Source organism: Sitophilus oryzae, unplaced genomic scaffold (genome assembly GCF_002938485.1).
Source record: "Sitophilus oryzae breed Bouriz unplaced genomic scaffold, Soryzae_2.0 scaffold_1440_pilon_pilon, whole genome shotgun sequence".
Classification (NCBI taxonomy): Eukaryota; Metazoa; Arthropoda; class Insecta; order Coleoptera; family Curculionidae; genus Sitophilus; species Sitophilus oryzae.
In genome coordinates, this window is record NW_022146105.1 from 4,897,471 (window position 1) to 4,922,006 (window position 24,536).

The 24,536-nt window shown below is 32.3% G+C and overlaps 2 protein-coding genes and 1 long non-coding RNA gene across 3 annotated transcripts in view; 2 read left to right on the plus strand and 1 right to left on the minus strand.

The window, feature by feature from the left end:
- Window positions 1-24,536, minus strand: part of LOC115876892 — a 91,769-nt gene that overhangs the window by 32,219 nt on the left and 35,014 nt on the right. The window lies entirely within an intron of this gene.
- On the plus strand, window positions 66-3,046 carry LOC115876889 (altered inheritance of mitochondria protein 3-like). Its single transcript, XM_030892921.1, has 6 exons — window positions 66-122; window positions 449-569; window positions 794-1,063; window positions 1,874-2,319; window positions 2,377-2,723; window positions 2,781-3,046. Exons 1-5 carry the CDS (start codon window positions 101-103, stop codon window positions 2,541-2,543), a joined length of 1,026 nt encoding a protein of 341 aa, XP_030748781.1. The 5' UTR covers window positions 66-100; the 3' UTR covers window positions 2,544-2,723; window positions 2,781-3,046.
- On the plus strand, window positions 3,213-4,217 carry LOC115876891 (COMM domain-containing protein 4-like). The gene is made up of 5 exons (XM_030892924.1): window positions 3,213-3,334; window positions 3,384-3,521; window positions 3,575-3,614; window positions 3,672-3,875; window positions 3,934-4,217. The coding sequence occupies exons 1-5, from the start codon at window positions 3,332-3,334 to the stop codon at window positions 4,110-4,112; spliced, it is 564 nt and encodes a 187-aa protein (XP_030748784.1). The 5' UTR covers window positions 3,213-3,331; the 3' UTR covers window positions 4,113-4,217.

Consider the following 24,536-nt stretch of genomic DNA (forward strand, 5'->3'; position numbering starts at 1 on the left):
TCAAACCCTTTCTCTTTCATAGAGAAGCTATATAAATACTTAAAAGAACCCAAAACAATTTAGTTTGGTTTTCATTACAAGTTAAATTTATTCTAGCGTGATGTTGATATCCGTAATTTTAGGTAATTTTATTTTTTTAATATATGTGTGACGCGTGAGTGGGGGTGGCTGTGATTACTAAAGTGAGGAAAAAAAGCGCAGAAGTTAATTTTATTTAGAAAAAAAGCAGATATAAGAATCTAAAAATTAAATTAACGATAATTAACGCATTTTTTAACTCTGTGTGTTAATTTGTTGTTTCCGCTAGTGGAGAAACTTAATACTGTTTTGAAATGCACTTGAGTTCTACATAATTACTTTTTTTATACTTGTATTTACTATGTTGTTTTATTCCACTACAGCGAGTTTAAAATTTTCCATTTTTTTTTCAAACAAAAATTCTATTTAGCCAATCTCCTAATTCTGGTGGAGCAATGTCAGTCCCAAGTACTTCGCAATGACAGGCAGTATTCCATACAGTACGAACTGCAAACTTACACACAAGAGAGCGAATTCCTTCAAGCATCAAGGTAAGTGAAGGGTGATATATTCCCTTACACAAGGACTCACCAAAAATAAAAATAACGATTATTTTTTGTTTTGCAACGAACGCTGCAACTTACGACATTCGACCTTTATCTCGAATAAAAATTAGAAAAAAACGTTTTGCAAAGCAATTAAATTGAAAATATTCTGTTAATGACTTACAAAGATCTTAATTGGCTTTATATAGAGATAATTTTTCTTTCGACAGACCTAAAGCCAACCAATATCAGTATCAATACGAGCTTGCACAGAATTATCAACCCGAAGCGATATACCAACAGAGCTATGCCCCAAGTTCAGTAACCAGTACGAGAGTCAGCAGACCTAAACAAGAGAAAAACCAGCCAGTGGTGGAACAATATTTAAAGGAAGTGACTCCGACGACGAAGACTGTATACGAGCCAATACCATATCAATACAGTAACCAGGTGCCCATCTTAAAGCAGGCTCAGTATGTTTTGGAGCAGGAACCTCAGCAGTAAGTAAAAATGTTAAAATTACCGTTAGATCCGACAAATGCAATCCTTTAATATTCACAACGAACACGCATAAGAACTATTGGCAATGAAATTACTGTTCACTGTATGCTTGAATGTCAAACAATTGCTGACATTAAAAGGTTATTCAAATGGGAAGCGTTCTCAGAAGATTTCACTTTCTAAGCAAAACAGTGCGATTAGCGTAAACGAAGATGTAATGCATAATGCCACCGAACGGAGTGTTGTTAATTTCTTACTGGCTGTACACATATAAGGATTCCTCTGGTTTTCTTATAAAAGAGAGTCACGTATAATTTAATAAAAGAAATTGAAATAATTTTCTCCGAACTAAATATTTAATTATGAACTAGCGCGGTTTTTATTTCCAAATATCTTCACTCGTTATACTTTCCTATGTTGCGTATATGCAATTTTGTTGCATAATTCTTTTTTCTCTCGTCCAACTGGTACCTAGCTCTGCAGATTTATTGTGAGAACCAAAATACAGAAAGTAGACAGAACAAGATTTGAATAAATTTCGAAGTACGAATTTCATATCGCGTCTTAAAAATGTTGTTTTATTGTTAAGGTTGGCGGGTATTCTTAATTTTCTTAATTCGGAATGACTATTCATTATACATTAATAAGAAATCAGAGTATTCGTGCGTCGGTGTACCTATATCTAGCTCCGTTCACTTTTACTTTCATGCACACTTTTATTTCTTGTTATTAGTGCAATACCGGCACTATTCTGCTTTCGATAAAAGAAATTGTTCAATTAAATTTAATTACTCGCTTGTTATATTTAGGCGGCCTTACGTTCCCCAATCAAAATATGAAATTCCCGAAGCGGCCACGGCATCACCAGTAGCTCAAAACACTCTTGCCTATCATAACGTCCTTTTGGCCCACCAAAACGCAATTTACGACAAACAAAGAACACCTAACCAACCACAGAAACCGTCCCAAGGTCCACCACCCAAGTCTGCCATATTCATTACACAAAGTATCCCAAAAAAACCGAAAGTAGTAAAAATAGTCAAACCAAAAACATCCACTCTAGACGAAGAAATTGATTACCTCACTAAACTTCAATACAGACAACAACAGTTGCAACAACAAAGCAAAGATAACGAAGCTAATCAATTTAAATATCAATCTAGAATACCTCAATACGCAAAACCAGAATTATTGACTGCCGAAGAAGAACAAGCTCAGATTCATCAACCTCGTATAGCCTCACCTTTACTCCTCGGTAAGTTTAAAATCGCAAAAATTGTTATTCATACAATTTTAACTTTCAATCTTACAGCTAAACCTATAAAAGTGCAAAGACTTCCAAGCTATCAACCACAGTATCAGCAAAGCATCACCTATCAACCTGAAATAGCGTATCAACACCAACCCCAGCAATATGAACAGCCTCAGCTGATTCAGTACCAACCCCAGCCTCGGGAACAACTGCGTGAAAACCTATAAAGCGGGACCCAGGTATTTGCCTGATCAAAAACAAGTCAGATATCAGGAAGTTGCCATTGAAAAATATCAGCAAAGTGAAATACCTAGTGAAGCTATTCAAAAATATCAGATTCCTGTAAATCCTAAAATTGCCAGGCCCCAGCAAATACAATACACTTTAGAAGATCAATCACAGCAAAGGTAGATAGAAGGCCATAAACAAATAATTGAAGATCTATTTTATTTTTCTTTTACTAGGGAACAACCCCAACAATATAAGCAAGTTCAACAGCAGACAGAATCATCTTCAAAACCTCCACCTTATCAAGGGCCGGAAGTTAAACAAAAATTAGGTAGAAATTCGAATTTGCGTATTCTTAAAACAGGTAAACCTGTGGTTTTTATCGGCCATGAAGAATAATAAAAAGGTTTTGTAGAGATATTTATTGCAATGCATAATTTAACGAGTTTTTAAGTTGTATGAAAATCTTGTTTCCTTTTACATAGAAATAATTTATATTCATTAGAAGTAATGTTTATTGTATATATTATATTATTTTAAATAAAATCATTTTTATAATAAAATCCCCCATTATTCTTCCTGAAGCGCCATCTATGTATATTTGGTTGTAATTCTATTTATTTAGAATAAACATTATATTAGGAATCTGTAAATATTGCTAGAAAACTTTATATTTTAAACAGTACACAAATTTAAAAGAATTTAAAATGATGGAGTCACAAGAGTCCTTTAGGTTTGAGGTTACTTACAAAATAAATAAGAATTGTTAGTGAATTTATAAACTAAAATGGTAATTATTAAATCAATGTTTAGAATCGAAATAAAATTAGATTTTGTAGAAATTTCGTTTCAATGGCGATGCTGACTGTCCAGACTGGATTCTAGCAGAAATTTATACACTATCTCGCTTGTCTTCAATTAAATTAAAACTTCTAGGCCAAATAGTAGTGCAGGGCATTATAAATCCACCCTTACAGGTAAAAAGTGTTCTTGTAGGTGCAATATCATATCAATAATTCATATATTTTAGATTGAGAAAGTTGAAAAACTTTTTGCTGATTCCAAATTAGGTATGGCTGTTGTTTTATACAACTCAAAAATCAAACGTATTTAGAGATATCTTTTAGATACGGATATCAACTTAAAAGCTTGCATAGCTTGTTTAACTTACATTATATCTGCCGCAACACGGTTTAATTGTGAAAGCAGTGCCCTCCAATCTGAACTACAGCAGCTAGGATTGCCAAGAGAACATAGTATATCAATCAAAAGAGTTTACGATGAACAAAGTGGTAATTTAACAGATTATTTTAAGTCCAGGTCACTGAAAAGTATGAATTATATTGAGTAAAAAACTCTGTATTATTTTAACTTATTATATTGTTCTAGTAAATAATCTAGAGGATGTCTCTGGGAATTTCATTAAAGAGACTGGATGTGGTTTACTAAATCTGTCTATAAATGAGAAAACAGAATCACTAAAACTAGCTCCAAATACTATTAAGAGTCTGCTGGGAGACTTAGTAGCAGTGAGGAATAGAATGAAAGATTTAAAGGAAGCATTGTGAATCATATAAAATGTATACATATAAATTTTTTTTATTAAATATAACCTGTAACTTATAATTAATTTTGTATAAGTTTAGGGGCAATATATACAGTCCAATATCGAGCTTAAGTCTCTATAAAACTTAAGAATAAACATTTTTAAGTTATTGCACAAACATACTTATAAAAATTAGTAATTCCCTTATTGATTCCGTATTGGTAATCTGGCGAATGCGCTGGGAAATTATTAAAGAGCTTTCTCCGAAGCCCATTTTGAATGTTTTAATAGTCTGCCGAATGCGCCAGGATACTAAGAAACGCAATATGTGTTTATGTATCTAGCTTGTAAATTGTAATAAAATTATTTTATGCAAAAATATTAAACTTTTACTATAAGATGCTATAATATATCCACTTATTACTTTTTGTAAATTTACTTTATTTTTTTAGTGTAACTGAATAATCCCCAAATACACCATGTAAATATAATAAATTTTGTATTGGTGAAACATCCAAACCCTTAAATGTTCGAATTAAAGAAAATTGATTATTTAAGAAAGGGAGATTTCACAACACAAAAATGATTATGAAAGAAGCGATAAAACGAAAAATAAAAGAGGCTTTTTTAATACAGTCTAATAAAAATAAATGTATTGCTCAGGCATCTGTAGGGGTGAGTAATGTATGGTTATCGCTTTTTTGATTTTAATAAACATAACATAAATAAACATAAGACAACATAACAGTAATTGTCATCAGGCAGTAATTGTTAATTTTGAGTTTAACTTGCAATAATGTTATTTTAACAGAACGTCAACCGTTTTTATATAGGTACGTAAAGTGTTCTTGAAGAATATATTTTAAATAGTTTCTTTCTTTGTGTCTAATTGCTTGCGACTACGGGGTTAAGCATTTTTTTGTCCGTTGGGCAAATTTGTTTATTAGTAAATCACTGCTGATAAGCTGGTCTTCGTACGATTAATGGAGCAGTGTTTAGAAAAAAATAACTATTTAATTTTGTAGATTTTCTTCCAGTGCAAGTGGCGAAATACCCATAGGACTTTTTTGAAGAAATGATACCCTCAGTTTTCTAGAGGGAATTGAGTTAAACAAAACTATCCTGTTTTCCTTGATACGATCTGATTGAGCAGGTAAGACTGACAGGTAAAACGTTATGTGTAGACGTAGCTTTAGAAAGTCAAAAACAAAAAAGTGAGAGCAATATCAAGTAATATTCTACTAATATAATAATGGTTTCATTGTGTGGGGCTTTACATACGAATTAAATTTATCAGAATAAACAAGCTCTCAATTTTAAACGAAATTTGATTAGAAAGATCTTGCTGTGGGGGATTTAGCAGGCGATGGGCCACTATCTGGATGCAAAAGTAATTTAATATGTACCCCTGACCGCGAGTCAAACCGAACATAATCTGCCACTATAAATTCCCGATCGTAATTTTAAAATCACACAAACCGATAGCGGATCGCGTTTTCTCTATTATGCATAGGCGGAACTTGGCGGAGGGCATGTGAAGGGATTTGCCGCCAACGACAGAACGGTGTTATGTGTCTGCAAGACGCGTGCCGGTCGCGTGGCCGATAAAACCCAAATCGGCCTGTAATGCGATTGTAATGACCCGTACAAGCGACGCACATGTGTTGACACGTACGCTTCAATCGCAACGAATCTGCACCGATAATAATGCCCTTTTGATGACGCCGCATCTACTTTACTTCTTTTTACTTACAGCACAACAACCAATCGATATGGCGAATACGATCGAACGGAAAATGTGAATACCCAACGCCTTAAGTAATTATTGTCAAATCATTAGCATCAATAGGACATTCTTGGTATTAACTAATTAATCAATTTTAATTATATTAATTAAAAAAAACGATCTAGCTAGAACTAGAGATTAGCAAAATTGTGATTCCAATCCTGAAGAACCTGTGATTGTGATTTTAATATTTACCAAATCAAATTATTCGTAAAAAAATCCTATTGAGCCTTCGTTTCATTTGAAAAAATCGAGATATGATTAAAAATACGATTTGGGCATATTTTAACAGGCCAGGACAAGACGCGAAAAACAACAGACAAACAATAGAGATCCTATATTTCCAAGACATTTCCTAGATTGAAATTTAAAATACGATTTTTTTAAATGTCAAATGTCAAAAGTTGCCATATGGCCTGCCATTCTATTCAGAGTGTCATTTTTATCGAATAAAGTAAAAAAATACCGAGGGTGTCATTTAAAAATCAAAAGTTGTAGTCATTTCAGGCGAAACAGGAAGTGACTGAAAACAATTGAAAACGTCAATCAATCCTAATTTATGTCATATACTGACATACCAAATCTCGTTTTTTTTTATCAGAAAAAAAAAAAGTTATAGAGATGAACCACTCTTGAGAAGCACCCGGTATATTATTGATCGTGGACCTAGAAAATAATACCTTCTCTATAAATAAATAATATCAGAGAGAAAATATAAATATCGTAAATCGCAACTCCTAAAAATTCAAACTCGCAGAAAATCACGGTCCCAATTTACAAAATCACAATCGCCTCAAAATTGCAAATCGCAACAAAATCGCAAGTCGCAACTACAGTAATATGGTTGCCTAAATTGAAACTCGCAAGTAGAATAAATCGCAATCGCAGTTTCCTATGAGAGCCAACCACAGGTTGCGATTGCGATTTTAAAATCGCTGCGATTGAAACGCAGTTTGCGATTTCTTGCCCATCTCTATATTGAATACTTATTTTCCTCTAAACAACATTATTATTTAGGAGACTTACAAATGCTACCGTATGATCGAATAAAAACGGCGTCAGCGATGGCTATGAAATGAAGATCGCTGTCATTTTATATGTAAAATTATATGGGAAAAGTCATCTATCGTCATTTCCAAGCCCACTGGACGCCGTTTTTTTTTTCGATTATACGGTATAATTGATAAAACCGCAACTCCTCATACGAATAAAAACCATTTAAAGAATAAGCTAGCTGACAACAGCCAAAAAATGTAAATTAAAGAGATCTGCTTTAATAAAAACGATGACATATTTAAAAAGGTAGCTAGTAAAAAACAAATTGTTAATTTCCACTCAGGCATGGGAGATTATCGTTGACCATTGAAATATAAAAAGTCTCCAATTATCCGGGATTTCCGGAAAGGGAATCGCTATCCTTAATGACAGGGAAAAAATGCGCCAGCTCATCGGATTACATCATTCAGATGAGATTCAAACGGGGGATGGATTACTTTTATACCGGCTAAAATTGCGAACGGAAACTGGAATCCGAATCGATCCGAAATTTGTCATTTGAGGAGGAGGAGGGGGGGGGGGATGGGAAGGAAAGAAAAGAGGCTGCTTTTAAGTGGCCTCTTTGAAATTCAGATTTCCTCCAAATCATTTCATACACTAGCGTCACTTGGATGTATTTCGGCGCGTTCAATCTATTCCTTTATCCGGAAATTATGTTTGCCAACCAAATAAATCTACCCTGAACAAGGAAAATGGAAAATCTATTTCGATATAAAATACGTTCATGCAAAAAAACGCAAGTGAAAAAATTTTCGTCAAGTTTAAAGTATTATATTTTTTATTTTTAGTCCTATTTTTATGAACTTTTTAGCAAACTGTATATAAATATATCTACTGTAATTGGTAAACCCAGTTTTTTTAAAACCTTTTGTATTTGGCTTATTATACAGGGTTAATAGAAAGTTTTTTTTTACCTAAACTTTAAAACACCCTGGGCAATAATTTCGTGAGTAAATTTTTCTAAAACATTATTTTTCGATCAGAACCATGACTCCTGAGCATTTTACTTCTTGGCTCATATCAATACATGTCTTGGTTAATTTTTGAGAAGAAATGAATAAGTTGCTTCAACTACCTATCATTGTTTTTGATTTTTTTCTAATATGACGAGGTGGCTTTAGTGAATATTATCGTTATATTAAAAATTAAAATTAAAAAGTGGTGATAGTTGAAAAAATTGCAAATTGCCGGTGGTAAGTTCATTTCCTTCTTAAAAATGAACCAAGACATGTATTGATATGAGCCAAGAAGTAAAATGCTCAGGAAGCATGGTTCTGATCGCAAATTAATGTTTTAGAAAAATTTACTCAAGAAATCATTGCACAGGGTGTTTTAAAGTTATTGTAGAAAAACAACCCTTCGACTAACCCTGTATAATAAACCAAATAGAAAAGTTTTTAAAAACAGTGAGTTCACCAATTAAATTAGATATATTTATATACAGGTTGCTAAAAAAAATTATGAACATAAGGCCAAAAATAAAAAAATTGTGGCTCAAAATTTTTTTTGCATCAGAATGTACATACAATCGAAAAAAAAATATTCATTTATCCTTATATCAATACTCTTAGACAACGAAATCTACAATGAGAAATAATTGCGCTGGGAGATTAATAAGATTTAATAATAAGCGAGAACTGGAAATTTATTCTACATATTGACTGGACGCAAGTGTTCTTGACTCAATCATTAATAAAAGGAGCATTAATCCCTATTATCCTAACTAATAATAAATCAGATATAGTTATGCTAAATACCGGGGTTGGGGTTTCGCCAGCGCCCCTAAAGAATCATCCTTTGTGGGAGACCAGCTGACGCTTAATATAGCCTTTTGAAAAAAATCGCACTGCTTTAATCCTATAAGAGAGGCTATATGTATAGCTAGACGGAACCAGCTATACCATACCATGGAGACAACTATTTTTTTTATTTTTTTTTACTATTTTTTTTTATTTTGGAAGAATAACTAAAAAAAGTTATGTTATTTTGGTAAAAGTTTCAAACACCCCGTGGAAGGGTTTAACAAAGTAATGAATTTAAAAACCACTTTCCCTTCAAGCTGTATCTTTTCTCGATAGTTTGTTTTTTGATACATCTCAATAGATCTTTATTTGTTGGAGATATCTCTCTAAAAAAAGTTATTATGATGAATCAAAAAACACAGTTTCCAGAAAAGACGCACCTTGAGAATGAAGTGGTTTCTAAATTCCTTACTGTGGTAAACCATTTCAAAGGAAATTTCAAACTTTCACCAAGATACACCATTTTGTATTCCCACGTTTAATAGAGAAATGGAGAAGAGACTGAGAATTTTTTTTCGAGAAATTTCTCGATCTCGAAAAACTTTAGATGCTGCAATAACTCAACAGCTCATAAAAGGCTAAAAAAATGGAAATAAAAAACTATGTTGGGAAATATTTTCTGGTACAATGCTAATTTACATTTCTTTATTTACAATTATTGCAAATAATCAAAAGATAACTTCCCCAAAACTGTTCGATCAGTCGGTCTTTTCAGAATAAAGAAATGCCGTAAATATAATATATTCTTGTTCTTATGGCACCATTTTTGTATAAATTTCACTATTAACTCCTAAAACGAATTTAAGTAATGTCGAAGAAAAACAGTTTTTCAATAAAAGACTGTTTCGAGTAAACAAAAATCAGTTTGTTGCACAACGAAGTAAAAACTTTCGTAGGTAGCTAGGTAAATTTTAAACCCATATGGATAAAAAACTAAATTAAAAAATAAAGGAGTCGTTTTGATTTTCGCTTTTTAAAACAATATATTTTTATTTTTAATTTAAAAAAAATCGTAACTCCAAAATTACAGTAGCTAGCGAAACGCGGTTTTCAATTTAAGATTAGGAATAATATTTGCAACAAAATTTGTAATAACATCAAAATCAGTCAAAGTCGCAGTTTTTGAGATAAAAAAAAATTGAAAAAATTCCTTTACTTTGAAACTAAAAGAACTGCCTACCAACTTTTTTTAATATATTTTAGTATGGGCGGCTATACGTGCCTCCCGGCGCCAATTTTTTAATAATAGTAAATCAGTTATTTATTTTCGAGACTCTCGAAATTTCGAGAATCTCGAATCGAGATCGAGAAATTGACTTCGAGAAAAACATCGAGACGAGAGTTTGTTAATATCTCGTCTCGATGATCGAGACGAGACGAGAAATTGCCTTCGAGACGAGATTGCTCGTCCCGATGAAACCCTAGTTATTACTATTATATTTTGTCCGTTTTCACTATATCGGTCAGTACATTAAAATAAAGTGCAAAAATAAATGTGTGTTCTTAAACTATTTAAAGAAGAAAATAGAAGCATAAGAAAAGATGACGTTTTCAAATGCTCGTTTCTCGAATCAGTTGGCTGTCGAATCTATAGCGCTAAGCTTGCAATAGGTGTTAGTATATATTGACAGAAACCTCGAGATAAAATGAAAAAGTAATTTTCTTGGAAGAGAATTCATGGCAAGATCTGTTCAATCGTTTTCGCATTAGCATCAAGTTAGCGCTTGCCGTCATGTGACCGCCCCTTTCGCGCGGTTCTACTCCCCTGCCCCCCGCAATCGTCGCCCCACTATCCTAAACCGATGCCGCTGTCCATTGGCATCTGTGCAGTTTTTCTCTCAGGGTGCCACACATTTTAAATAAATACATTAAAACTAATTTCCAAGTATTATGCGTATAAATAGTCTATTAGTTACTTAATTATAAAAAATATATGTGACAAAATATTGGTCTTTGAGTATTGTTATACTACGTATATCTTACATAGGTCTTTAAGGGCCCCACCCAAAATTCCAAACACACGTGCTTTGATTAAGGCTTGATTAAGGTTAGCAGAGCTTCAGCATTTGCCATAAAATAGCGAGCTATTTGTTACAACGCCATATAAATTATATATCACTGTAATCACAAAACTTCAATCTATTTCCGTATTGTAACGGAATTTTAAATTATGTCTTTATTTTCGAGAAAATTTAGTCCAAAAATAAGGAATATTTTGTTGATGTTTGACCATCAAAATCTAAAAAATAAACAAGTTGTCTAAAATTGTGCTACAATACTGATAGAGTAGAATCCTTTATCTTTAATTTCCTTCTTCATTTGTGTAAAAATATCTAGTCAGTTTTACATAAAACGTTAAGTGCCTAACGCTCCTTTTGCTACTACTTCGGACTAATGAAATGGACTCTTAAGTCAAATTAACATTAGCTTCTTTAGCTTTATTTGTGGGCTAAGTACCTATATCTTACAAAGTGTTACAAAAACTACCTACAAATAAGGTTACCATAAGTTGTCCAATGAAAGAATACCTGACAGAGAGATTTATCTGTTATTCCTTGACTTATTTGCAGAAAGACAGACTTTACTTTACTTTAAAGGAGAAATTAAAGGCATTTGAAAAAGTGTTAAAGGGTATCTAAGAGCTTACAAATGACAAATTAATTGGATTATCCCTTTTTAATAGAACAAAAAATCCCGACGTATGAAGACCCTACCCACAAAAATAAAGATACCATTTTTAATTAAATCAAAGATTTCGTGAATAATTACAGTTTAAAAAGATGGGAACGATCGAACAAAGAACGACAAGCCAGTGGAAAGAAAATTCCTGAACAAATTTCCGCGATTTCCTTCCACATGTTCCGCCTGCCTAAACCTGAACACGACTACAATCGTAAATCAAAGAAAATTAAATATTAAAAACGTTCAAAGTTCTCCGCTCGCGCTCTAAATTTAAAATGAATGTAAAGTAGATAATTCGAATTTGAGAAATTTCTGCCATTCTTTTTGCAAACGAAAGAAATTTAATTTAATAGTGTCGACACATGTGCTTGTCGTTTCAAGATTTCTAATGCTATTTCCATATTTTCGACAGGTCGTCTTTGTCTAGACTTTTGAAGCGGTCGACGCAAGAGAAGGACGGAAAAAGACCCTCCTTTTTACAAAATTACTTTTATTAAATAAGATGTTTCGTATTTCGGACGATTTTTTCTATCTACCCGTTCATTATAATAACGATTGAATAAAAAAGAAGAAATACATATACTATGTGAATCTTAAAAAATATAATATAAAAAATTTCACATTTCTTCTTTTCTACATCACTAAATACGAGGGTTGTCTTTTATGTTTTGCATATAGAAACACAGCAGTCTGTCAACATATATTACATCTCAAAATTAACTGTCATCTTTAGTTAACTTAATTGCTGTACCTAACAGAATTTTTGAAGTAGACGAGTCGAAAAATTTAATTAAGCCAGTCATCAACAGTCAACATATAACAACAGCAGTCATCCAGGAAAATGCCAGTCGATGCTGTACGTAAGCTGATCCAAGAAGATCGACATGTCACATATATCTTGAAATTGAAGAATCATTGAGTATTTCAAAGACCTACGTTCTCGAAGTGTTTCCAAAAAGATGATGGCTACGTTTGTCTCAAAAGTGTGCCACGTTAATTCCTCTGTAAGATTAAATAACGGTTACTACTGATTAGTACATATCCATTTGTTTCTCGGAAGTACTTACTGAGTTTTGAAAAATCAACGACGAACGATCCTCCACCAAGACAATCCAAATTCTCACAGGGCTCAAAAAATTGAGTTTTTACAGCAAGAAAACATCGAATTGTTAGACCATCCTCCAAAGAGTCCCGACCTAAGTCTTAACGACTTTTTTACTTATCCAAAAATTAAGAATGAACTGCGTGGTCAAAGGTTCCAGTCCTAAGAAGGTGTAAGCACATTCAAAAACGCAATTTTGAAAGTACCAACAAGCGAGTGGAATAACTGCTTTCAGAATTGTTTCCAACAGATGCAAAAATGCATTTTTCTTCGAAAAACAATAGTGTTTAAAAGTTATCTACTGTTTTTTTTCTACCACTATTATGCAAAATATAAAAGACAACACTCAGTGTATACACTGGTTTTTAGTCCATCTAAAACCTGACAAGTAAAACTATATGTAACAACTGCAAACAGTAAAAAATCATTTTTGTTGATTCCAGAAAAAAATATCTCTGACATATTATTTTCTTCAAAGATGTTAGTTTGTTACTAGCCCAACATCCTGTACGACATATACGTGCCCTAAGGTGTTTTTGAACATGCAGCAGTTTATGTAACAAAACGTAGTTTTGAATACAATTTAATGAAGATTTAAAACGGGCATACACGAGCGCCATCTTAGATCTGCATAAAAGAAAAGCCCGACCAGCGGCGGCCAAATCAAAGAATTTCGATAAAGACCTTTTTCCTTCTCTGGTTCGTTCATTCATTCATTTTGATTATTTGTGTGATGACTTGCCAGCGACTAATACTGCCCAAATCGCCTTTTAATGATTCATTAATAATTTATATATAATTCGCACTATGAGAATTGATAGATATGACGTAAAATATTTTATAAATTTGTTTATTTTATATTTTGAATAATGATAGTTTACAGTTGAATTGTCGAAGGAAAAAATAAAACAATTTTTGGATATTTACGATAGATACACTGAGTGATACTTATACACTCTTACCGTCTACCAGCTCACCGTAAAGCAGAGATTTTGGTATGCGGTTTTCTTGCATTGTGCATACGTGACCAGCCCATCTTAAGGGCGATTTTGTAACCATGACTTCGATACTCTCGCAGTTAGCTTTTTCAAGGACCGATACGTTTGAGACATGATGGAACCATCGGATTCTTAAGAGCTGTCTAAAGTGTCTCTCAGGTGGATGACACTTCTTATGGGAGTGGTTGAAAACTTGACTACAAGCGATTTTCTAGGAATCTTCCTTACCGATAAATTATTGACAAGAGTGACAGATAAAACCTTGACGTTCTTTCAGTATTCCAGTTCATCTCTTTTTCTTTCTAAAGTGTGCGTTGAAAGGAGACAAAAACAATTTTTGGTGACCCATAATTTGTTATTCGAACACCACTTTTCTCCTTGTCGGGTCGTTGACGTTGACTTGTCGCCATTTTATTTCTTTTGTTTACACGCTGCATTTTGCTTTGCAAATTTAATACATAAATATTTAGGCAAATATAGGTTTTTAATAAAACTCCTCGGACTAACGTGTAGGTAAGTGTTGATATTTTTTTTTTCATCTTAACATGCTCATTGTCGTTCTCCTGATTTTAGGTGACAGAAAAGGATCTTCAAATCAAATTGAATTTTATATTTTCCTTCCTATTTATCCTTCCTAAATATCAACGAGATGAGCCATCAGAAGAAAGGGACCATAGTACAAAACAGAAAGGTGATCTTTTTTCTTTCCACTTCGGATATTGAAATTATTATATACTGTAGTCGTGTTCGGCATTATGCTCTGAGAAATATAGATAAACAAAGAACAACAGATATAAAGCATCCCAGAGGAAAAGAGAGGCAATACCTGTATGTACTCTCTCTGATATTTGTGAAAGCTACAGCAAAGTATTGTTGTAAATGTCATCTTTTTGATCGACCTGAAAACTTCGAGCAAAAATATGACACTTTCAACAATACCCTGACAGATATCGGAGACGATACAGGTTTTTCCTCTCTTTTCCCCTGGAATACTTTTAATTTATTATTCTTTGTTTATCTAGATTTCTCAGGGTGCAGCCACACTATCCTAAAAACGGCGTATCGGCGTAACGGCGTAATGACCTTGAATGGATTTCCAGTAATTCTATTGGCTGAAAAATTCATCTGTCAGAAATTTTATCTGTCAAATTCATCTGTCAAATATTTCAGCCAATAGAATTACTGGAAATCGATTCAAGGTCGTTACGCCGTTACGCCGATACGCCGTTTTTAGGATAGTGTAGCTGCACCCTCAGAGCACTATGAACGAACTCAGCTTGTATGTTTGAAATAATCGTCCAGTTGGCTTAAAAATGATGATCGAAGACATTTCCCATATAATTTTACTTTCAAAATTATGATATATCTTATTTCTAAGCCATCTATGACGACATTTTTTTCAGTTTTGTTATAATATAATTTTGTCTCTTGATCTACTTGTAACATTATTCTTTTAATTTTATTAATTTATTGTGGTGAAATTAATTTCTGTTGTATATTTGATATTGATATTAAACATATTTTTAAAAAATGGTGTATTTTTTGTGTTTTTGTGTGTCATAATTAAAAATAAATGAAGAAATAATTTTTTTTATTTTTTAAACTTCCCGCCATGCGTGACAATTTAGTCCGTAGTTCCTACAAGCGAAATTGGGGGCGCTAGTAGCAGTAGACTTGTCAACAGTGTCAAATTTAAACGTCAATTTCACTTTCCAATATTTAGCAAGGCGCTCGCACTTCTTCTTGTGTATGTGTTTTGTGGTGTCTCTATTGCAACTTGTTTAATGCGTTCATGTGTCGGCGGGGTACGGCACACAGTGGGGCAGCGAGCCCGAAAAGATACCGAAAAATCTAATTTTATTTCATATCTATTAAAACTGCTTCTAAATGCTTTCTTAAGTCGTAAAATAATATTTTGTTAAAAGATTTAAAAGATTTTATTATAGCACGAGACATCAGCCGAGGTATGTCAAAAGCTAATGCATTTTATACAAGCAAATAATAAATTTATTTAACTTTTAAACGTCTTAAAGGCCTTAAAACCTTGATGAGCATTCTTTGTTTTTTTTTCACAAATCACTGTGGCTTATTTCAATATTTAAGTCTAAAAAAACAAAAAATGATATGGAAAAATTATATTGCAAATAATATGTTATGTTGGGTCCTATTCCTATGTATTCAAATTTCAAATTTATAATTTTCTAGTTAATCAGCACAAAACAGCAGTAAGTTTTAGTACCAAATTAAAGGTAAGAGCTTGTATATTAAGAATTAATTAAAGTGCTTGGGGAATACAAAGGTATCATTAACTTTTTGGACAGATAAATCAACAACTTTAAATTGTTTTGCAGAATTTGTTCACTTTTAACTGTAACCTAATTATTTTGCTCAAGCTAAAAAAGTATCCAAAACAGTTTCTATAGAAATAATCTACACTTACCGGAGTTAGTGTTAGCCATTTAAATTTTAATTTTATTATATTTCGTTATAAAGAAATACCACTTTGAAATTGAGCAATATTTTCATTAAAAAGATATTAATTTATTACGCTTGGATTATTGTCAACTTTGACAAGCTGCAGCAGGTGTTCTACTGGAGATGCTGATCCATGGCTGGCATGATCAAATAAAGAGAAGAATTTTGTATAGTTTGCAAGTATTTTTTTGCTTAAATCTCATATTTCAATTTTCGACTTTCCGGTAACTTTTATGGGTCTAGGCCCCTCTGTGCGGCACCCAGGTTTCACTCCCATATAACATGGTGGGGATTATAATTGCTCGGTTCACTGCTGTTGTACACAAGTCATGATTGTAGAAAACCCTGTCTTTTAATTTCCAGAATGCTCTTGAGGCGCTGTTAATCCTGTGCTGAATTTCAATAGATCTTCTCCGATTTTTATAGCATTTGAAGGTACCAACAAGCGAGTGGAATAACTGCTTTCAGAATTGGTTTCAACAAAAATGCATTTCTCTTCCAAAAACAATAGTGTTTAAAAGCTATCTACTATTTTACTCTAGCTCTATATGCAAAATATAAAAAACAGCCCTCGTATAGGTGTTTCCTTTTTTTGTCACAACAGTTTTAATTAAATTTTCTTCCTTTAGAAAAGAAAGAATAACTAGTAGGAACATTTAGTCGCTCATTGTATTTGTATCCGTGATTCGTAAAAAAGTTTTTACTAGGAAACCTGAGACGTTAATTATGGTCGACACAGGGAATACATAAGCTTTAATAAATTTTTCGTCGATATTGTAGCACTGGTTCAAATCAATAAGCGAGGTATTGGGCCGATAAAAAACGACTACTATTTGCGCTGGTCCGCTTCAAGAAAGCTCATAAATTAAAAGTTTACAATGTGCTTCATTTATGTAATTCGATTTTTACTCTTAGCGTTCGACGAACACGGTTCCCGATACCCATTTCGTATTTTATAAGTTGGCAATTCCAATTTCTACCATAGTCCAAGAGCAGAAAACATGACACCTTCAGCTTCAATACATTATTAACTTCCCATTTAAAGTAAATTAATTAATTATTATTCATTGAGCGAAGAAAACGAACACGAAGAAGAAAGACTTGACTTGAGAAATTTGATTTCGATGTCAGTATATCTCCTACTTGTAGGGGACCCCACCTACATGTGTTTTAACAGTTTTGAAGAATAATAACTTTTCGTCCGTTCCTGTATAAAACTACTGAGTTGAAAAATTATTATTTTCCAGCATTTCCGTCATTTTTTACGTAAAAAATGTCTCTTGGTAAAAATCGCTACGAGTTATAGTTCTCGAGATATTTGGAACCGAAATTATCAATATCTGTCATCATTGACATAAATTAAACATGTTAACTAAATAGTTATTCGACTGAAATAATAAATTTGAAATGTATAATAACATTTTAGGACATACATTTATACGAATTTTAAGTTATTTTTATGTGCAAAATATGCAGCTGAAGTTTCCAAAATACAGTTCGGACCACCCTGTATACAAAGAAGCCAAAGCAGAAGTAAAGATATATAAGACAACCCCAGACTTCCCAAATGTCAAAGGAGTAGGACAGGAAGACACGATATCTCCAAAGCTGTTTACAGCAACACTAGAAGAAATCCTCTGGCAACTGTAGACTGGACTAACAAAGGATTGAAAATAGATGGAGAATATCATAACCATCTAAGATTCGCTGATGACATATCCTTATCGCCAATAATCCTGAAGAACTAGAAGCACAAATCAACGATCCCAAGTAATATGAGATTGAAATAATTGAAAGGGCAAAAATTTAATCAACAAAGTTATATAATCTGTTATTGGTGTCCTGGCTAAAAAGAGAGCTGCAATAAAAAACGTTGGAAGTGCATGTTCCTTTTTTAAAATGTTTTACCGATACTTATTAGTAACTGATTTACGGTCCTTAGAAACTTTTTGCCGACTCCGCTGCGTTTAATTGAGTTTTCAAAGTGTTATGCAGAAACGCCTATTATTCACAACACCCCTTAACGAATATTCCAATAACTTCGCACAAACTGACATCCGGTTTTTTCGATTAAAAAATTATGATTTAAGGTGTACAGCTCTGGCTTTACATATCTTTAAAATAAAAGGAATGCAACAAATGAAAAAAAAAATTATAAAATAATAATTTTCTCACAAAACCAAGATATGTAAGTCTTTAGAGGTGTATATATTTTTCATCTACATAAAATTTCCTACAAATGTTGAAATTTTCATAATTTTAGGGCTATGATTACAGGCCTTTGAAAATGTGTAAAAAATAGCAAAAATGGTAATTTTTCGACTTTTTTCCATACGTAGTCATGAAAATTTGGGATTTTTGTCATGTCACCGATTTAGATAAAAAATATTGTTAATTATTAATTAAAAGACCTAGAATAAGCAAATATAGACCATTGTTATCTTCCGATAACAGTATTGGATGTAGGAGACGTTTTAACCATCATCAAAAATAGCTCAAAATAAGGGTCCAAAAAATTAATTTTCTGACAAGACCAAGACATTTAAACCTTTAAAGGTGTATATATTTTGAATCTAAATAGAATTTCCTACAAATCCCGAAATTATCATAGTTTTATCACCCTTTTCTCGTATTTTAAGCAACTTGAAAAATTCATACTACTCGTTTTTCGATTTTCGACATGTTAACTGATTTTGATGAAATGGCTTATAAACTAATAAAAATAAATAGTAGATTAAGAAATTATGTACATTTTTGGCCTTACGCATCTGGTATTAGATGATATATCATCAAAAATTGTACAGAAAAATGGGTTCAAAAAATCAATTTTCCCACAAAATCAAAGGACTTAAATTATTAATAGTTTATAATATTCTAAAAGTACATAAAATTTCCTAAAAATACTGAAATATTCATAATTTTATCACTATGTTTACTGTTTTTCTAAGCACCTTAAAAAGTATTAAATGGTCCAAATATTTTACTTGACATAATAATCTAAACAAAAATTATACAAACGTACTTACAAGCTTAAGGGATTCAGAAAAAGGTCCTCTGCAAAATGCATGGACAAAAAATACTTCATTGTCACTTTTTTCAAGAAAAAACACATAGATTGTACTGGAAATTCACCGAAAATTAAATAAATAGAAAGCCATTGTTACAACTGTCATTCTGACATCGACACCACAGAACAAAAATGTAGAAGCGGAGGTAATGCTGCATATAGACTATTTTTAATCCATTAAGCACGGTTCCCACTGGAACTACACCAAAACTTTGAATTTTTAATGCTTTATTGCATAATATCGTATGTAAGTTTCTTTTTATTAAGCTAAAAAATTATGAAATAGAAGCATATGTGCCAAAAAATGTAGAAAAAATTATTAATTATTAGATAATACTATTTATTTATAGATGTCATTAATATAGTTAAAAGATTACTCTCTTTAATTGAGTTAACTAACCTTTTCGTTTTTATTAATATAATTTTAAAATACCTTTTAATTATTATAAAATTAAGCACGGTACAAACATCAGTAAAATTATAATTTTTTTAATACTTTTTAGGTATTTTAATTTTAATTAAACAAGTTCATTATTATAAGTATTTAATTAATTAATAATCAAGATATTTATTTATTCTCGGACACAAACATGTACTATTGTTAAAAAATACCGTACGATCGAAAAAAAAAAACGGCGTCCTGTGGGCTTGGAAATGACGATCGATGACATTTCCCATATAAGTTTACATAATAATAAATGACAGCGATTTAAATGTGTTTATGTCCTGATTAGTGATTCTACATAAAATTTTCAACAAATGGTGAAATTTTCATTATTTTATGACTATGATTACTATTTTCTAAAGCCTTTAAAAATGTGTAAAAAGCAGCAAAAATGGTAATTTTTAATTTTTTCGGCTTTTTTTCATGCATACATACATATATAATCCGGAAAATTAGCGATTTTCGTCATATCACCTATTTTGTTAAAACTACTGTTATTTACTAATTAAAAGGCCTAGAATAAGAAAATATAGGCCACTGTAGTCTTACGAGAACAGTAATGAATGTAGGAGGCGTTTTAACCATCATCAAAAATGAGCCCAAAACAAGAGTCAAAAAAAATTCTCTCTCTAAAAATTATGATTTAAGATATACTCTGGACTTATAGATCTTTAAAATAGAAAGAATGCAACGAACAAAGAGAGAAAAAAAACAAACTAATCAAAAATAGTGCGATTTTATATGCAGATTAAGTAAATGCGAATGAATACATAACGACCATATTTATTTTTAAAAATAATTTGTTATTTGGAAAAAAAGACTGGCTTGAATGCTTGATGCCTTAAACCGTGATAAAAATTTCAATGTTTCGAGTATATTGGTCGGGCTTTTAGCCACTGGCAATCGGGCTTTCCCCGAACATGTATGTGGGGTCGCGAGGAGAAATTACAGTTTACGATTTGAGCAGCCGTTCCACCTTGCTATACGCCATCTATATATGTAGACTTATACCTGAGTACCAGACCCGCCAGCCCCAATGTCTTTATATTGAGCCACTCTTGTAGATTTATTGTCGGAAATCATGGAAACATTTTATTTGTCCTAAACTTTTATAACCGACTAAATTTTCATTTCTTTTTCTTATGATTTTGCTCGGTTTTTATATTCTTCGGTAATGGATTTGTTTTTATCGGGCACGGGGGACCTGCGTACAGTCTTATTCCATATTACAAGCAGAATTTGAACGTATGAGTTACTACTATACAGCGTGATTAAATATTTTTTATCATCTACATTTCTGATGTATTTATAGAGAAATAGATAATTTTTATTGGGTTCCAGTAGTCTGATTTTGATGATTTTTTTGAGCAATTTGTAGCTAAATCGTTTGACTTTTTAGTCGCTTATATTCCCTTTCTGTCTATTACATACGAGCCTTATACGAGGTAAAAGAAAATGTTGAATTTTAAAACTGCTTGATTCTAAGGGTGAATTCCCTCTCAATAGATTATTTTTAGGTTCAAGCTTTAATTCTTTAGGAGATATTCGTTTTTAAAAAGACAATAACGATTTACAGCATTTTTAACATTAAAAGCATGCCCTAATGAACATATCTATGAAATAGTCTTCAACCATTTACAATTTATGGTGTAGCCTCCCTTCTCCCTCACATATTTAGATACTCTTTTGTATTTGGGCCCATTGTTGTCTGTTGTTGGCTATGCGGGCCCAAGTTATCCTTGCTAATTTTCTAAAATCATGGTCCCATCTCAGGTTTTGTCTTCTTCTAGGACTCTTAATTCCTCGTGGGTACCATACTGTTATTTTTGTGGTCCATCTGTTGTCCGTCCTTCTGGCCAGGTGTCCTGCCCTTTTCCACTTGAGGGATGTGATTCTATGGATGACATCTATTACTTGGATCTTTTGTCATATCCACTCTATTCTTTCACAGTATTTCTTGGTTATTCCCAGCATATTTCGTTCCAATCTGCAGTTTCGTTATAATGTCCATTTTAAGTGTCCAGGTTTCGCATGTATAGGTCATGAATATAGGTCATGAATATGATTGAGTTTCTTCCATATAAGTACTCCATGCTAACTTAATTCTTCTGTTGATTTCTGGTACCTAGTAGAGATCTCGAGCTGTGTATTAGTTTTCCCAAATATGTCCCAGAAATAAGTGCAAATATTTTAAGAGGTGGTAGCAGGGCCGTTCCTGGCGAGCGTGCAGTGCGTGCACGCACGTAGGCGCAACATTTGGGCAACATGGGGGCGCAACATCAAAGGGTCAATCAGTACTTTCTAACAAAAAACCGATGCGCTTGTAACAACTACTTAAACCATCATAGGATAAAGTTTGCTTAGCGTCTTTTTTGCGTTGGCCGCACCGAATAAACAAGTCTAGGGCAATCTGTCGGCAACACATTGATCTCATCTATTTATTTTTCATTTTATTCATTTTATGGAAAGCACTGTTCATTAAAATGTTGTATCCTATCTTATAGAGCTTATTTCTCTCAACAATTTCCTGTCTCACAATGTACCGTTTGTGTCGGGGAAGGGATCATAGTTTCATAGTTGTCGATTTTCGAAAGAAATCAGTACATGTATATTATATCGTATTTTTTTCGTTTTAATTATTTTATGGAAAGCACTGTTCATTAAAATGTTGTATCCTATGTTATAGGGCTTGTTTCTCTCTACAATTTCCTGTCTCACAATGTACCGTTTGTGTCCGAAGGGTTCATAGTTTCATAGTTGTCGATTTTCGAAAGAAATCAGTACATGTATATTATTTCGTATATTTTGCATTTTATTGATTTTATGGAAAGCACTGTTCATGAAAATGTTGATCCTATGTTATAGGGCTTGTTTCTCTCTACAATTTCCTGTCTCACAATGTACTGTTTGTGTCGGGGAAGGGATCATAGTTTCATAGTTGTCGATTTTCGAAAGAAATCAGTACATGTATATTATTTCGTATATTTTGTATTTTATTGATTTTATGGAAAGCACTGTTCATTAAAATGTTGTATCCTATATTATAGGGCTTGTTTCTCTCTACAATTTCCTGTCTCACAATGTACCGTTTGTGTCGGGGAAGGGATCATAGTTTCATAGTTGTCGATTTTCGAAAGAAATCAGTACATGTATATTATATCGTATTTTTTTCGTTTTAATTATTTTATGGAAAGCACTGTTCATTAAAATGTTGTATCCTATGTTATAGGGCTTGTTTCTCTCTACAATTTCCTGTCTCACAATGTACCGTTTGTGTCCGGGAAGGGTTCATAGTTTCATAGTTGTCGATTTTCGAAAGAAATCAGTACATGTATATTATTTCGTATATTTTGCATTTTATTGATTTTATGGAAAGCACTGTTCATGAAAATGTTGATCCTATGTTATAGGGCTTGTTTCTCTCTACAATTTCCTGTCTCACAATGTACTGTTTGTGTCGGGGAAGGGATCATAGTTTCATAGTTGTCGATTTTCGAAAGAAATCAGTACATGTATATTATTTCGTATATTTTGTATTTTATTGATTTTATGGAAAGCACTGTTCATTAAAATGTTGTATCCTATATTATAGGGCTTGTTTCTCTCTACAATTTCCTGTCTCACAATGTACTGTTTGTGTCGGGGAAGGGATCATAGTTTCATAGTTGTCGATTTTCGAAAGAAATTAGTACATGTATATTATTTCGTATTTTTTTCGTTTTAATTATTTTATGGAAAGCACTGTTCATTAAAATGTTGTATCCTATGTTATAGGGCTTGTTTCTCTCTACAATTTCCTGTCTCACAATGTACCGTTTGTGTCCGGGAAGGGTTCATAGTTTCATAGTTGTCGATTTTCGAAAGAAATCAGTACATGTATATTATTTCGTATATTTTGCATTTTATTGATTTTATGGAAAGCACTGTTCATGAAAATGTTGATCCTATGTTATAGGGCTTGTTTCTCTCTACAATTTCCTGTCTCACAATGTACTGTTTGTGTCGGGGAAGGGATCATAGTTTCATAGTTGTCGATTTTCGAAAGAAATCAGTACATGTATATTATTTCGTATATTTTGTATTTTATTGATTTTATGGAAAGCACTGTTCATTAAAATGTTGTATCCTATATTATAGGGCTTGTTTCTCTCTACAATTTCCTGTCTCACAATGTACTGTTTGTGTCGGGGAAGGGATCATAGTTTCATAGTTGTCGATTTTCGAAAGAAATCAGTACATGTATATTATTTCGCATTTTTTTCATTTTATTGATTTTATCGGAATCACTGTTCATTAAAATGTTGCATCCTATGTTATAGGGCTTGTTTCTCTCTACAATTTCCTGTCTCAGAATGTACCGTTTGTGTCCGGGAAGGGTTCATAGTTTCATAGTTGTCGATTTTCGAAAGAAATCAGTACATGTGTATTATTTCCGAATTTTAGTTTATTGTTTTTATGTATTTCATATAAAATGGGTCAGTTTTTTTCTTTAGGGTACTATTTTTGTTACTAAATATTTGTGGTTTTGTTTGTTTCACTTATTTAATAAATGTTTTTATACTTAAATTAGAAAGTTTTTTTTACATTTCCAATTACATATTGCTCGTTTGTCGCAGAATATAAATTCTTTAATTTTTTGAGATTAAGATTAAAATATATAATTGATTTAAATATAAAAAGGGCGCACCAAAGAATGCTGCACGTAGGCGCCAGATACCCCAGGAACGGGCTTGGGTGGTAGATCTCGATAAAAGAAACAAATTTTCTTTTTATCTTTTTCAAATAAGTCCAAAATAACGGAGTTATTTTACTTTGAAAATTTCCAAAAAAAAAGATTTTTTGCTAAAATTTTGAGAACCACTGGATATTTTCTGAATTTTCTTTCTTGTAAATTTAATCTACTATCTATGTTGTTGCCATATTATCAAGAAATTATTTTTTTTAAATAAAAACTAAAAAAATTCCCAAAAAAATTTTCAAAAAATTTCGAATTTTCAAAAAAAAATTTTCGTGAAAAAACCTCTTTTCTGGTG

Excerpts from the sequence above, each read along its gene's own strand:
- LOC115876891 (XM_030892924.1), top strand. Across the intron at positions 3,522-3,574 it reads TTATAAATCCACCCTTACAG|ATTGAGAAAGTTGAAAAACT; the intron begins GTAAAAAGTGTT and ends CATATATTTTAG. Across the intron at positions 3,876-3,933 it reads TAAGTCCAGGTCACTGAAAA|TAAATAATCTAGAGGATGTC; the intron begins GTATGAATTATA and ends ATATTGTTCTAG.
- LOC115876889 (XM_030892921.1), top strand. The coding sequence starts at position 101 with ATGTTGATATCCGTAATTTTAG. Across the intron at positions 123-448 it reads GTTGATATCCGTAATTTTAG|CCAATCTCCTAATTCTGGTG; the intron begins GTAATTTTATTT and ends AATTCTATTTAG. Across the intron at positions 2,320-2,376 it reads AGCCTCACCTTTACTCCTCG|CTAAACCTATAAAAGTGCAA; the intron begins GTAAGTTTAAAA and ends TCAATCTTACAG.